The sequence below is a fragment of the Trichomonas vaginalis genome, chromosome III (genome assembly GCF_026262505.1).
Source record: "Trichomonas vaginalis G3 chromosome III, whole genome shotgun sequence".
Lineage (NCBI taxonomy): Eukaryota > Parabasalia > Trichomonadida > Trichomonadidae > Trichomonas > Trichomonas vaginalis.
In genome coordinates this window covers 18,665,462-18,680,343 of record NC_067205.1, presented here as the reverse complement: position 1 = coordinate 18,680,343, position 14,882 = coordinate 18,665,462, and the positions used below count along the sequence as shown (strand labels likewise).

Here is a 14,882-nt window from a genome sequence, read left to right as displayed (position 1 = left end):
ATTTTCGAGAAATTGAATAGTGAGTCCGATAGAGAAATTTTTAAAAATCCTAGTGCCTCATAGAAGTAATTTCCCTCGTCTCCCATACTTCCAAATGTATGCATATGACATAAACTTTTATGCATTACACAAGTGGCCAATAATATCTATAGAGTAAAAAATTAGAATTTAATTTTTTTATATGATAGTTATATTTCAGATTTGCGAGCGTAACTTTTTTCTCCATGGCATACTTGTTTTAAGAGCAAATGATCAAAATCGTCCTTCAATTATTGAAGGAGCTGATATCTTTTGAAAATTGAATTGAAAGGGTATTCAATTTTCAAATTTCCTCTCAATTTTGGAAACATATCAACTCTATGAATTAACAATTATGTGCCTTCACAGTTTATCAGTCATATAAGGTGCTTATAAAGAAAAAAGTTACGCTCGCAAAATATGTTTTTATATAGATTTCACATAAAATAATTATGTAATTTCTAAAAAGAATATTTTTGTTCTTGAATATTAAAGTGTATTGTAGTTTAAAAAGTTTTAAATATGTTGCTAAAATTTCAGGTTTATAGCTCATGTCTAGCATGACTTCTTCGTATGCGCAAAAAATCTGACACGTAAGGGTATCCTTAAGAATTTTTTTCGAATTTTTTCGAAAAAAAAAATATTTTCAGAACAGCCTTAACGGCTAAGATTTAGGAACAATGTTAAGTATCAAAAAGAAAGGAGGTCTGATATAGACAACATATATCGTTGAAGGTTGAAAAAATCTCTAATATTTGAGCCCAAAATTTCAAATTTTAATTTTTTGAAAAAAGAGGCCACCTGTATGTACGTTTATTTGAGAGGAGGAGGATTATATTTTTGAAAGGGTGAAACATTATGAATATGTTAATTATATAATAATATGTATTATTATAAAAAAGAAAAAATAAACCACGTTAAAATTTTTCTTTCTTGATTTTTTACAAAATCTACCTAGAATTATGCAAAATATGACTAAATAATTATAAATTTCAAGTTAAATTTTAATTTTGATAAATAATTTAAATTTCAAAATATCAAGTTCAGTTCGACTATGTATGTAGTAATTCCTCAATAAAGTGCCAAAACCCTATTAAAATATATGAACATTTTCAACATTTTAATGTTTTTATTTAAAAATTTGATGGAATATGAGCTTCAAACAATTATTATGTAAATAAAAATAATTAAATATATGTATTTATTCGTATTACAACCGTAGTAAGTCGATTCTTCCTTTCTTCTACTGAGGTTTGAATTTGATTTCGAATTGTAAAGAGATTCAAAGGGAAAATACTAGCGGATAAAAACTACCTCCATGAAAGGGTCATAATGGAGTCAAGTTGTATTTTTTGATATTTTTTGCTTTTCGAGCCTAAATAGGTAGCCAAGATAATGCCTAAAAATAAGGTTCTAAATTCTGAAGTTTACATGATCCTCTCGTGTGCACCCTTAAATAGGGTTGTTAAAAATATCAAAAATTAGCGTTTTGAAGACACCATAGTGTCTTATAATTTTCCCTTCCTTATTGGCGTGTAGAAATAAATGCGCCAATAGATTGAAGAAGAAGAATTGTTTTTCTCTTAATGAACTTTAATCCTTTTGATATAAGAATATTAAAAACATTAATATAATTTCGATTTCGGAAATTAAATTTCCAAATTTTTTGTCGACCTAACGTCGGGAATCTAACAACCCTACCCTTAAACTATAAGGTACGACCAAATAAAACTAATCCTGTAAAGGAAAAGAAGCCAGAAAAAGAAAAGAAAGTAGAGAAAGAAAAACCTTTGGAAATTACTAAAACAAATATATAAATAAATTTTCTTGAATTTGTTAAAAATTTATTGAAAATGTCACTTTTTAAAATTTTAATGTTACGAACATATCAAGCAAAGGATTGGTTTTTCCACCATGTTGGTTTTAGCGAAAGGATCGATAATATTTATAAATACATGAAATTGAAAGATGATGGCTATTTCCAGGAAGTTGAATCTAAAATTAACGGTAAAAAATACGGCTGCGGTCATTTCAGTATTAGAGACATTAAATCATTTAACTGTAAACCACGTGGGAAAGGAAGATTCAACATTATTCGAGGTAACAGGACTAAATCTACGAAACTGGAATTAGTTGATGTGATGAAGATGCAAAACCTTCGAGATTTCAATGGATCAACATTCCAATGTGCATCGAACTTCAATTGTCTTGAGTTTGCTTCACATCTTGAGTCTCCTTCGTCAGGAATTTCGAGATATTCCACTGATTTTACACAAGGACCGACTCTTTCTGTTTCATCTTTTGGTGCTTTGCTGTACAGAAATTATTTTGTTGACCATGAAGGTCATAAAGGCCAACTATCTCATGATATCAATTTATTGTCTAGAACCCCTTTAAAAGTCATCAAAGGAAAAGTTTTCTTGAACACAAAAGAAGAAATTTCTAAATTGAACGAATTTGATTTTCGTGACGAAAACAATTATCAAATTGGTGTTCATGAGAAAGTTCAGATCACAACAGATAGAGTTAAAGGTCATGAATATAAAGATAGTGAACGAAATCAGTTTGTTAACCAACTCTTCTGTTCTTCGTATTCATTTGGAGATTATTGTGACATTAATAACAAAAATGTCATATCATCATTAGAAAATTTGCTTAAAACAGAGTATAAACTAAGTATATTGAGCGGCATTGAGAACTCTATAAAATATCGTATGCTGCAAGGAAGTGATAAACTTGTTCTAACATGTCTTGGTGTTGGATATTTCAACAATCCACCAGAATTGATTTGTCGATCAATCAAAGCAAATCGAGAACTTATTCACGAAAGTGGTCTTGATGTTTATCTTGTTTGCTTCAGTGATGATGACCAAAGAGGATTCAAATCTGTTTATCCTCATCTCGTAGATTTAGTTTCTGAAACAAAAGGTGAAATTATATCTGCATTCTAGATTAATTCAATAATGATAAAATTCATTTAGGTTAGAAATTCTATTTTAAATGTTTCTGTTGACTTCTTTATTTTTATAAATTGAAATACATTATGTTTCATTTTATTTTCCATAGCGAGTAAATTTTTTTTTGAAATTCTATCGTTAAGGATGGAATAATCTCGCTGCCTTTCCATGTGTAAAAACCCGATCGAAGTATATTTTAGTGCTTTGGTATTTAATCACTCAAAACTTAAAGTAACCCAATTGACTACTCGAGAATATCCTTTGATCTGAAAGATTTTAGGGGAGAAAAATCTAAGAGCAATTATTTTTGGGAAAAAAGTTACTTCCCAAATATGTCTTCAATGATCAACCATCCCATTTTTGAATTTACAATCGGTTTTATTGAAATCAAAAAAGTGACAAAATATATTACCGTACCTTGAATAACCGGCGAACCATTCAATTGGTCATAGACCAATTTGAGATACCCTTTTCAGAGGAATCTAAAATGTTGTTTATATGGTTATTTATATATTATTTAATCATTTTCTTAAATAAAAATCATATGTTCTCAATTTTTCTTCATAACGATTCTTATAAATTTTAATGTTTTTACTATGTGTGCTAAATATTATTAATTACTAAATGATTTTAAAAAGAAAAAACATGTTTTTACTTTGTACGTTAACATACGTTAATATCACTTCGGCTATGGATAGAGGCCAACAGCGCCTTATTAAATGTTATAGACCGAAAATAGATTTTTTCGGTTTTCTCTTCAAATAATTGAAAGAATGATACTATTATAGGTTTATTATATTATATAGCATATAATCATGCTATAGCCGAAAATTATAAGTTTTGAGAAGATTGAATATAACACAATTAAATTTGAATGTAAGTTAAATTGCTTGTTGTTTTTAATATCTATTTAATGAGAAATCCAATATTGCAAAATTCAAATTGAATGATTGAAAGAACAGAAAAAGTCATTCTTTTCAATTTCGAATATGTTTCATTGTATTTATAATTATATGGCAAATAAGATATTTAAACTTGATTTTTGAAGGAAAATTCACAAAATTGAATAAATTCAAATAATTTTTATTCAAAAATAAACTAGTTATTTGAGTTTAATACTAATTATCTATTCAAACTACAAAGTTTGTAATTTAAAATATTTTGTGAGATCAGATTGAATTAATTCAAGGTTCTTTTCAATTAATATTAATGACCATATTACGCATTTTCGAACATTCTAAACCAAATATATAAAAATGGGAGACGAATGTTAAATTTGCTAGACATAAAGAAGTTGTTTACCGAGTTTTAGCTCTTATCTCTAACAAAAAATTAATTTTTAAAAAAATGACCGAATACGTTTCACAGCGAGAAAAAAATAAAAGGCAAGATAGAATTTTCTAGACATAAAGAAGTTGTTTACCGAGTTTTAGCTCTTATCTCTAACAAAAAATTAATTTTTAAAAAAATGACCGAATACGTTTCACAGCGAGAAAAAAATAAAACTGTACACTGATTTTCATTTTCATTTCCAGTCACTTTACTTATTATTTTTTCTTTTTTTCATTTTAATTATAAATTATTTCATAATACGTTTATTTACGTTACCATTTTCTTTATTCTTTTGAACTCCATACTAGACACTTATAGAATATTTTGATTGTTAACGTACTTCATTAGAATGAATCCTTACAAAGGGTATGTCGATCGAATTTACCTAATTGGTATTTCCAATCAGATTGAAGAAGGTAAAATGACATGGGAAGAAGCTTGCACCCATGTTCCCATCGCCCCAACCCTTCAATCAAATGATTTCAAATATTTAGATGTTTCAAAATCTTTTTTACAAAATCAATTTAGCTTACAGAATATCCCATTGCCTAAAGGCAAGAAAGGTCGTAGGGTCAATCCCTACGACCAAATCAAAGCTCTTGCTGTGATACATGACCACTGGGCCTTTCCCTGTGGTCAAACAAAACAATGGAAACGTTTGAAATTACAACAAATTGATGTATCTTATAGAGAAGTACGCAGATACTTCAAAGAAAATCATTTCACCAAGACGCGATTAGAGCATGCCGGGCAGAAACAGCAGTAAGATATTGGGCGCTTTCACCCAATCTTATCTGGCACGCAGATGTTCATTATTTTAGGGGTGTTCGTGGCCAGTATATTTATGGCATAATCGACGATTTTAGCCGCAAAGTCCTAGCGTGTATACAAATACCAGATATGCTGGCAGCGACGACAGCGAACGTTGCGGCTTCCGCCTTCATTGAATTTGGCGCCCCTTATTGTTTCTGGACCGACAACGGTTCAGAAAATAGGGGCGCCTTTCAAGATCTACTTGATCTTTGGGGCGCCCAATGGCGGCATACAGACTCTCATTCTCCCTACCAAAATGGGAAGATTGAGAGATTCTGGCCGACATTGGAGCGCTGCCAAAGCATTCAGGCTATTCCTGCCTTTATTTGGGAGTACAATAATAACACACCGCATGAAGATCTCCCAATTAATCCATTAACTGGAACAAATTACACGCCAAATCAAATGTATCAGCTGAAACCGAAATATACAAATGCAGATACAGAAAGGTTGTGGCAAATATGGGATACAGATACAGGCATGACCGCTGTTGACACATTCACAGCGTAATAATAAACATAATTTTTTAATTTCATTTTTAACAAGTTTTTTTAAATGTATGTAATGAATAATTCATTAGAAAATGATAATGCACATTGTAACAGAATAGAACAATCACCAAATTTTTTTTGAAATTAAAAAATAAAAGTAAAAAGTATAAAGTAATCTAACCAAAAAAGATATTTAAAAGAATTTTGGAAAAAACAGAATAAGGATAATGATATTATTTTAGATACACAATCGATGTACTGAAGAATAATCCGGTAAAATGATGATATAAAATTAGAATATTTTACAAGTAGCTAAAAGAATAAAACTATAATATAAAATAAATGAAGTTTAATGAAACAATAAAGGTTAAATAAATAATAAAGATTTTTATTTTATATCAGTATTGAGAAGAAGTAACAGCTGACACTTGGTAGATAACTTCTTTATGTCTAGAAAATTCTATCTTGCCTTTTATTTTTTTCTCGCTGTGAAACATATTCGGTCATTTTTTTAAAAATTAATTTTTTGTTAGAGATAAGAGCTAAAACTCGGTAAACAACTTCTTTATGTCTAGCAAATTTAACATTCGTCTCCCATTTTTATATATTTGGTTTAGAATGTTCGAAAATGCGTAATATGGTCATTAATATTAATTGAAAAGAACCTTGAATTAATTCAATCTGATCTCACAAAATATTTTAAATTACAAACTTTGTAGTTTGAATAGATAATTAGTATTAAACTCAAATAACTAGTTTATTTTTGAATAAAAATTATTTGAATTTATTCAATTTTGTGAATTTTCCTTCAAAAATCAAGTTTAAATATCTTATTTGCCATATAATTATAAATACAATGAAACATATTCGAAATTGAAAAGAATGACTTTTTCTGTTCTTTCAATCATTCAATTTGAATTTTGCAATATTGGATTTCTCATTAAATAGATATTAAAAACAACAAGCAATTTAACTTACATTCAAATTTAATTGTGTTATATTCAATCTTCTCAAAACTTATAATTTTCGGCTATAGCATGATTATATGCTATATAATATAATAAACCTATAATAGTATCATTCTTTCAATTATTTGAAGAGAAAACCGAAAAAATCTATTTTCGGTCTATAACATTTAATATTTTGTAAATGTTATCGGTTCTTACGCTTTTGGAAGGAGGGATGGTATTTTTGGAGCATTTATATTACATTGGTACTAAGGCTTTTGGAAAATTTACAAAATAAATTTAATATTTTGTAAATGTTATCGGTTCTTAAGTTAGTATACATATCTTCAGTACGGTGGCACTGCACGCCATCTTACCGAAGATATGTCAATCTGACACTTTACAAAACCACTAACGTATATTTTACATCGCATATGCAATATTTCTAATAACCTTAAACTATTTCTGCCACGTAAAGTATTTATCACATAAACCACCTCATCTCACCTCTCTGTACGTTATATATTGTGCGCAGGTCATTGCCCATGGCAACTCCCCGCGACACAATGCACGTGCATGAAAAAATAAACGTTCTCACTAACGTTCTCACTAACGTTCTCACTAACGTTCTCACTAACGTTCTCACTAACGTTCTCACTAACGTTCCCACTAATGTTCTCATTTACAAAAGTATTGCAACTCTTTCCATTGCTGTGCTTCGCATAATAGTTCATATTCTTCAGTATCACTACTGTCGCTCCAATCGTCTGAGTCAAAGTCGCTGTCATAATTAATGTTTATAAGTTTTGACAAATGTAATGAAACACGCTTACCGTTTGTATCTACTGCTTGTATATATCTTCCATTATGTTTGCTATCATAAATGCTTAAACTAACTTTACCCTTTCTCCCTCGTATCTGATAGAATGTATTCTCACGCGGAACGAAGAACAAATTCTTGAACTCATGACCGTTGTAGTTTGTTATCTCAATAGTTTTCGTCATTACATCAAATAAAAATTTTCAGTAAAAATAAAACTAACGTTAAAAATTTCTCATAACATAAACGTTCTCATTGCTTTATAACTCTCTTCCTTGGTTTCTTTTTAGTTGCTTTCTTTACGTCCGTCTCCAACTTGACTGTCTTTCTTCTTCGTCCATAATGATCCAATTACTTCCACCAGTCAATGGTCAAATGGTCTTTCGTAAGGGTTTCCATACATTCCATAGGGACCATACGGAAGAACTACTGGTGGAGAAGAAACATTTTCTTTAGTTCCATCGAATCTATTGAAATGCATTGTTTCACCTTTCATCTGGTCATTAAAGTCTTTTGCGTGTTTTGCAAACTCATCGTCCTTTCCTAAAGCATTTTCTGACTCAGTCGCAACCAAATTGGATGCTTTATTTATGAGCCCTATTTTATTTAATCTTAACTTCTTTGCAACCCAGCCTCCAATCTTTCCTTTATTTGCATCTAATGTCTTTGAAACCCTTCCTCCACTCATTTTATTTACTGCGTCATAAGCTCCAAGTGCTTTTGCTCCAAATGCTAATGCTTTTGTTCCCATTGCGCCTAAAGCTGCCCAAGCTACCATTTACACCATATTAAAATCATCTCTCTTCAATATTATCTCATAAAAGTTCTCGTTACTGGAGAAAGTCAATGAAACATAAGCGTTCTCACGGGCTTCGCCCTCACCACTTTGCGGTCTATCTAACTTCTTTCTTATCTCATCTATACGCTTCAAAATGTCTGAACAATTGCTAACATCTTCTACAACAGTTATTTCATCATGAATGACCTTCAAGAACAAGCTCATTAATATGCTATTAAAATCATCTCAATAATGAGTCCATCCTTTCCGTCTTTAGGTAGCACAACATCTTTCATTGAAGAAGGTTCGACAAGTCTTATGTTAAACTTACTGACAAAGTTTGTTATACTATAATGCTTCGGCGGCGAATACATGTAGTTTGAAAGACATAATATAGATTCTTCAGCAAATTCACTTATACTGGATTTTATAACAATGTTTTCACGAGACCAAATGCCACCAATTGACAATCTTGTAAGCAATCCTGCTGAACCTTCAACTGTAAACGTCGATGGTAACATTCCACGAAGGTCATCTATTGACATCGTTGAGTCACTGTATTTAAATATTTTCTTAAAGCAATCGTCATTATCTAACCATGCAATAGCTTTGAAGTTTTCATTCGAATATACATCTGCTTCATTAAATGTAAAACCTGACTTCTTTGCAGAGACGACTTTAAAATCTATTGAGTTTGTTTCAAAATTATATGCTATGGTAACTTCTGAAGGTAATGGATGTCCTTCCGCAGTCAGTTGTTCTCTCACTACCGTTTGAAGCTTTGTGTTAAAAACTTTCATGTCATCTCCTGTATCTAAGTTCACATACACAGCAACAGGAAAACTATCTTGCTTCTTTGTTTCATCATTATACCTCAAAACATTAAAGTTCTTCAATAATATTGTTCTTCCTGCTGGAATACTTCGAACCTGTCTTATTTCAATAGCTTTCTCACCTCCTACATACTCTACCCAGTGTCTTGGATATTCATAAGTATACTGACTTTCTTGAATTTTGGTTGGTTTCATCATAACATGTTCATAGTATATCTTTATACTCTTGTCAGTTAGACTCGGTGCTATGTTCTGAATATTTCTGACTTGCATTTTTAATGGAGATAAAATGAAGCATTTAATACATGACGTAGATGAAGACATGAATGAAAGCAGTGAAAAGCTCAACAGTTCTCTCATTCTTCCTTTCAGTAAGGACTATGAGTTCTGTTCAAATGGTGTGTATTTCTATTGTGGAAAGATGGGTTCAGGTAAGACATTTAACCTCATTCGTCATATACTCATAACAGAACGTTTAGGAAATGACTCATATTATGACCAAATCATTATATCAGCAACTTCAGACTCTATGGACTCAACAGCGAAAACATTTATGTCAAAAGTTCAAGCCTCTGTCGTTAAAGTTCCAGACAGTGAACTCATTGAATTTCTTCAACGTTACATTCGACGTAAAGAGGAAATATTATGCATCGTTGAATTTATACAGTCAGGAATGCAAAAGACTTCTGAGGAGATGGAAAGAATTATTGACAAACACCACTTACGTCAATACTCAGGGTTTACGATATGAAACGACTTACAAACTACATTCTGTCAAAACTTTCAAAATACCCCTTCAAAAAGTATCCTTCAAACACTCTGCTCGTTTGTGACGACTTCGCTGGTAAAGGTTTAGTGTCAAAACCAGACTCACCATTAGCTAACATCATTACTAAAGTCAGACATTACCATTTAACTGTAGCAATACTTATGCAAACATGGAGGTTTTTAGCTTTAAACATAAAACGTCTCATAACTGACTTCGTTATCTTTCAAGGTTTCTCACGCTATGACATTGAACTCATTTGGAAACAGTCAGGTATAATTACCTTTGAAGAAATTTGGGAAGCATATAAGTCTCTCATCTCTCCTCGTTCATACCTTGAGATTCATATCATGACTAATACCATTAAAGTCAAAAATATTCCATGGGAACGACCAACATTGTTTTAAAGTTTAACCTTCAATTGACTGATGGTAAACAAATTCCATGCATCTCTGTCGCCATTTTCTGTTAATATTTTGCTGTCATTCATATTCATCCACTTCCCCATCCGTTAGCTTTTGAGGATATGCGTTAGAATAGCTGTTCTTAAATGAAGGCTTTTCACCTTTGAGAGCATAAACTCTATAACTTTCTGCATACTTTATGTTTGAACCTCCTGAGCCATCAATTGACATAAATTTTATAGGCTTCCACCCTTTGTTTGTTCCTGCTTCTTCCCTTAGCTCTTTTGTTCAGTAGTTCTACATCTTTATACACAGCTTCTGTCTCAGTGAATTCAACAATATTTTCATTCGTTAGCTTTACATTCAAAACCCTTGTCGAGTATATTGTTCATTTCATACATATAAAAGGTTTTTTATTCTATATGAAATGAGAAGCAATCCATCTTAGCTGGTGCCGTTAATGTTCCAATTGAACCAACATCAAATGTTGACTCACGAACGACAAACAATATTGTCATAAAGAACTATAGTTCAGAGTGTTGAAAGAAAAAGAACCAGAACTTAAGTCGGGACCTTCGGTCTTGGAGCATGGCGCCGTGAATTTAAACACAGCTTCAAACGCTAACGCTACATCAGATGTTAAGTTAGAGTATCCACCACTGGACCAAATTCTTTCAAGAGAAGCCAACGACAACCCTTACACAAATGTTCAAACAAATCCTTCAGATAACGTAGACCATTACCTTCTTCAGTTATACCAAACAATTTTACTCAAAGACGATAAGAAGCTTTTGACAAATCTTATAAGCAAGAACCAAATAATTCTAACAAAGGAGGACCTTGAAAATGTTATATCACGAATAACAGGGAAACAATGTGTCATTGACTATCTCGACCCTGAAATCGAATGCTGTGGTCAAACTCCACTATTCATGAAAATAGGTAACATCCGCATCATTGAAACACCAGGAACTACAGGAGTTGAGTTTAAGTATAAATATTCGAACGAGTATACAAAACTATCTACTGACTATAAGCTTTGTTTGAAATATGTTTTAGTAAATTAAAGCAGTCAGGAGGGCTCTTTGAGCCCATCTTGGCGCTTTGCGCCGTCAGTCAAAAAATTTCAAGTTAGCAATTTGTAATATCTATCCAAAGCTTCTTCAACAGTATCGAACTCATCTTCATAATGCAAACCTAATCTTATTGACTTGGTGCAGTTTTCACTAACACAATATTTTTCTGTTCTCTTGACTGACATAACTAATTCATTTGTTTCATCAAACAGCAACAACCAAAGTTCATGACCTAATACATAACATTCATACTTTATATTTTTAGCTCTGAGTTCTCTTGTAAGCTGTTGCATTTAATATTTTCTAAAAAGTCAACTTCAACAGTCATTCGCACTGGTGCCTTCAGTTCTACAAGCTCTCCTTGAAAGTCAACAAGTCTGAATTGCATGTCTTTCAAATTATGAGGACTAATGCGAACCCATTTACCTAAATGAGTTGCTATGACAGGAACATTTGGAATGAACATTGAATTGACTGCATAACAGAAGGATTTATATTCTACTGAACCTTACTATTAACTCCTGAAATACCTGTGACATTAGCTATTTTAGACTCAATGTACAAACAGTTGCCATAACATACATATGGAACAGATTTCATCTCAATCGTTTTGTCAACACTTTTCAAAGGAAATGTCATATGGTATGCACCCAAAAGAAGTTGTACTCTATGACTCATTCTTGGTATCTTAAACTCCTTCACATAACTGAACTTCAAAACTCCTGCAATAAGTTTAACATTCATTAAGTTTTCTTCGTTATCCTTGTTTATTGTAGTATTTATGAGAGCATTTAACACTCCAGCTAATGTTTCCATCTTATATTCTACATTATTGTGAAATCTTATTTCGTGCTTCTTTCCATCTATTTCAATCTCCATGAAATCTGTTTCATCTGTTATGACAAAAGTTGCGATAGTATTGAAGTCAACAACTCTGAAAGCAAGCGCTTCATTCTGAAGACCTAAGTTTGTTTGTAGCTTTACTGTCCCGTATTCATTCGGGTCTGTACTTTGCAAATAGAACAACATTTTATTCTCATTAAAATATGACTATTGCTGCATATGCGTATGAAACAAATGAAGCAAGAAGAGCACATGAACTAGTAAACGAAAACTCAACTTTAACCATTGAAGGCAATGATTTAGTCATTGACGATGGAAAAACTAAAAAAGTCATTGATTTCGATACTTTTAACACGTATGACCCATTCATTACAATAAGTAAAGTTCCTATCATAAATGATGGAACGGTGCAATATATAAATTCTACAGTAGATGCCTCATTAGTGAAAGTATTAAATGTTCTCATTGAATTGTTAAAGAGCTTTCGATTTGACGACAACATTAAATGCCTAAAGAATTTAGTCATGAATGAGAAACAAATTCTCGGCGTTGCTGGTAGCAGTAATGATGTACACCTTATGACATTAGAATATTATAACGAACATAAAGATGAACTGAAAGGAGAGAAGGGTGACACCGGACCTCAAGGACCACAAGGAATACAAGGAATACAAGGAATACAAGGAATACAAAGACCTCAAGGCGAAAATGGTTTGGATGGTGAAGATGGAAAGGATGGAAAAACTGCTAAATCATGGATATGGAACCTTATAAATACTGGTTTAACAGCTGCTTCATATGGAGTTCTTCAATACCAAATCGGAAAGATATGGGCAGTACTTGGTGAAGAAGTTTTAGATGACGTTAAAAATGCTTTGAACTTCATTTCAAATGGTTCGGATACTATTAAAACTTTATCTGGTTGGATGCAAGAAACAAGGAGTCAAATAGATACTGTAAGACGTATAGCAAACAATGCACGTACGGGATTGGATACTTTACGAGAAGCACAAAATACACTAAAGGAAGCAAATGATATTCTTGGCTCAGTATCAGACATGCATGAAGATTGGCTTAAAGGTATTGACAAATCTTTAAAAAATCACAGTCAGTCTATTGCTGACTACAAGAAAAGTATAGATTTTTTACATAGTGCTATGGACGTACATGATGGAAGCATAAGGAACTTACTTAATGCTAACAATAACTTACCAGGAACTATTAAAGCATTTATAAAGTCCTTTGTAAAACCTGGTGCTCTAACATTTAGGTCTTTGAGAGCAAGAACATTGAAGTCAAGAGATGCAGAAACTCCAACAGAACCTACAGAAGGAACTGAAACAACAGAAACTCCAGAAGAACCACCAAAACCAACAGCTAATGAAATATTGTTGAATATTTTCCAAGGTACTCTGTTCTCATTGCATACATTCAAGAAATACTTAAGAAAGCAGACTTGACTTTAGGAGATGATGAAAGTTCTGTATATCTTTCGTTCCAGTTTCAAATAGCAGAACTTTTGAGACAGATATGCTTAATGTATGACAACATCTCTGATTTCACAAGATATGATGACGACCATGACCCCGAACACGGTGAAGAAGAAGTTTTACAAACATCCATTAAGACAGGAAAGGTTTTAACTCAAAGTCTCATTATTGACACCAAAGATGGCGAAGTGGACGTTCTTCAAGAGCTGAAGAAAAATACTTCTTCGGGAGGTGGTGGTAGGCATGAACTTGAAATAAATGAGATAGAAGAGAAATTAGCCGAAAAAGCAGATAAAAACCATGTTCATTATATAAGTTCAGACGAACAAATTATAACGGACTACCACGGATATTTAACACGAACTGAAGAAGAAGTGAAGACGGAAGATGTTAATGAAAGAAGATATAAATTCATTCGTGCTAAAGGTTATGACATACACTGTACTGTACAGTATGACACAGGTAAAGCACCAGAAGCATTTGGTTATAACGATGAAATTTATGCTTCATACTTCTCTGTTAACGATATATTAGTTGAACCAAAATTTACATTGAGAGTTAAGGCAAAAATAACTTTTGAAGATGCTATTAAAAGTAAAGCTGACAAAGATGAACTTGACGCAACGAACAAAGTTTTGAAATCTCATAAACACAATATCTCCGATATAAATGAACTTCAAGCTAAATTAAATAGTAAAGCTGACAAGAACCATACACATGAATCCTTCACTACTGTTAGAGCAGACGACATAATATTGAACTATACCCTTGGTTCAAGTGCACCTTTAGAGAATCCAAGTACAAGCGTAAAAGATACACTACACTCCTTAAATAGTAAATGTATGAACATTGAAGGTCATGCCAGAAACTTTGAAACATATAAACTACCAGCAATGTTAGATAAGAAAGCAGATAAAGAACATACACATAACTCCTTCTCAACTGTTGCTATAGAAAGTATTGAAGGAACGGTTGGCGGAACTGGTGGGGATGCATTATATTATAAACCTCCTAACTTTCCACAAGGTTTAACATCGAATGAAAAATAATTCATTATTGCCTTCCTCTCGTGTTGTTGACACAATGTCATGTCGTCAACATGACAACATGGTAGCACCTTCAGTTCTTCAAAAATAATTCATTATTGCCTTCCTCCTGTGATGTTGTCAAAATGTCATGTTGTCACTATTTTTAAAAGAAATTAATTGACCTGGTAGCACCCGGTAGCATGGTAGCACCTTCAGTTCTTCAAAAATAATTCATTATTGCCTTCCTCTCGTGTTGTTGACACAATGTCATGTCGTCAACATGACA

The 14,882-nt window shown here is 32.2% G+C and overlaps 6 protein-coding genes and 3 pseudogenes across 9 annotated transcripts, besides 5 other annotated features; 6 read left to right on the top strand and 3 right to left on the bottom strand.

Moving 5' to 3' along the window:
• Positions 1 to 623: 623 nt before the first annotated feature.
• Positions 624 to 1,470: a mobile genetic element.
• Positions 1,471 to 1,874: 404 nt separating this feature from the next.
• Positions 1,875 to 3,165, top strand: TVAGG3_0726600 (uncharacterized protein; the record flags this gene model as incomplete). Its single annotated transcript, XM_001317327.1, has 1 exon — positions 1,893 to 2,969. One exon carries the CDS (start codon positions 1,893 to 1,895, stop codon positions 2,967 to 2,969), a length of 1,077 nt encoding a protein of 358 aa, XP_001317362.1.
• Positions 3,166 to 3,696: 531 nt separating this feature from the next.
• Positions 3,697 to 4,480: a mobile genetic element.
• A 176-nt stretch (positions 4,481 to 4,656) lies between these two features.
• TVAGG3_0726580 lies at positions 4,657 to 5,630 on the top strand (annotated as a pseudogene). Its single transcript has one exon. A coding segment is annotated over exon 1 (974 nt).
• Positions 5,631 to 5,891: 261 nt separating this feature from the next.
• Positions 5,892 to 5,920: a mobile genetic element.
• Positions 5,921 to 6,026: 106 nt separating this feature from the next.
• Positions 6,027 to 6,743: a mobile genetic element.
• Positions 6,744 to 7,630: 887 nt separating this feature from the next.
• Positions 7,631 to 14,882: part of a mobile genetic element that runs on past the window's edge.
• On the bottom strand, positions 8,601 to 9,262 carry TVAGG3_0726550 (uncharacterized protein; the record flags this gene model as incomplete). Its single annotated transcript, XM_001317325.2, has 1 exon — positions 8,601 to 9,262. A coding segment is annotated over one exon (662 nt), but the record flags the coding sequence as incomplete, so codon positions are not given.
• Positions 9,312 to 10,162, top strand: TVAGG3_0726540 (annotated as a pseudogene). The gene has a single exon. A coding segment is annotated over exon 1 (851 nt).
• On the top strand, positions 10,587 to 11,226 carry TVAGG3_0726530 (annotated as a pseudogene). Its single transcript has one exon. A coding segment is annotated over exon 1 (640 nt).
• TVAGG3_0726520 (uncharacterized protein) lies at positions 11,489 to 11,701 on the bottom strand (the record flags this gene model as incomplete). The annotated part of the gene is made up of 1 exon (XM_051244356.1): positions 11,489 to 11,701. The coding sequence occupies one exon, from the start codon at positions 11,699 to 11,701 to the stop codon at positions 11,489 to 11,491; it is 213 nt and encodes a 70-aa protein (XP_051090943.1).
• Positions 11,734 to 12,264, bottom strand: TVAGG3_0726510 (uncharacterized protein; the record flags this gene model as incomplete). Its single annotated transcript, XM_051244355.1, has 1 exon — positions 11,734 to 12,264. One exon carries the CDS (start codon positions 12,262 to 12,264, stop codon positions 11,734 to 11,736), a length of 531 nt encoding a protein of 176 aa, XP_051090942.1.
• On the top strand, positions 12,282 to 13,538 carry TVAGG3_0726500 (organellar and viral DNA polymerase type B; the record flags this gene model as incomplete). Its single annotated transcript, XM_051244354.1, has 1 exon — positions 12,282 to 13,538. The coding sequence occupies one exon, from the start codon at positions 12,282 to 12,284 to the stop codon at positions 13,536 to 13,538; it is 1,257 nt and encodes a 418-aa protein (XP_051090941.1).
• Positions 13,616 to 14,617, top strand: TVAGG3_0726490 (phage tail repeat-like family; the record flags this gene model as incomplete). The annotated part of the gene is made up of 1 exon (XM_051244353.1): positions 13,616 to 14,617. One exon carries the CDS (start codon positions 13,616 to 13,618, stop codon positions 14,615 to 14,617), a length of 1,002 nt encoding a protein of 333 aa, XP_051090940.1.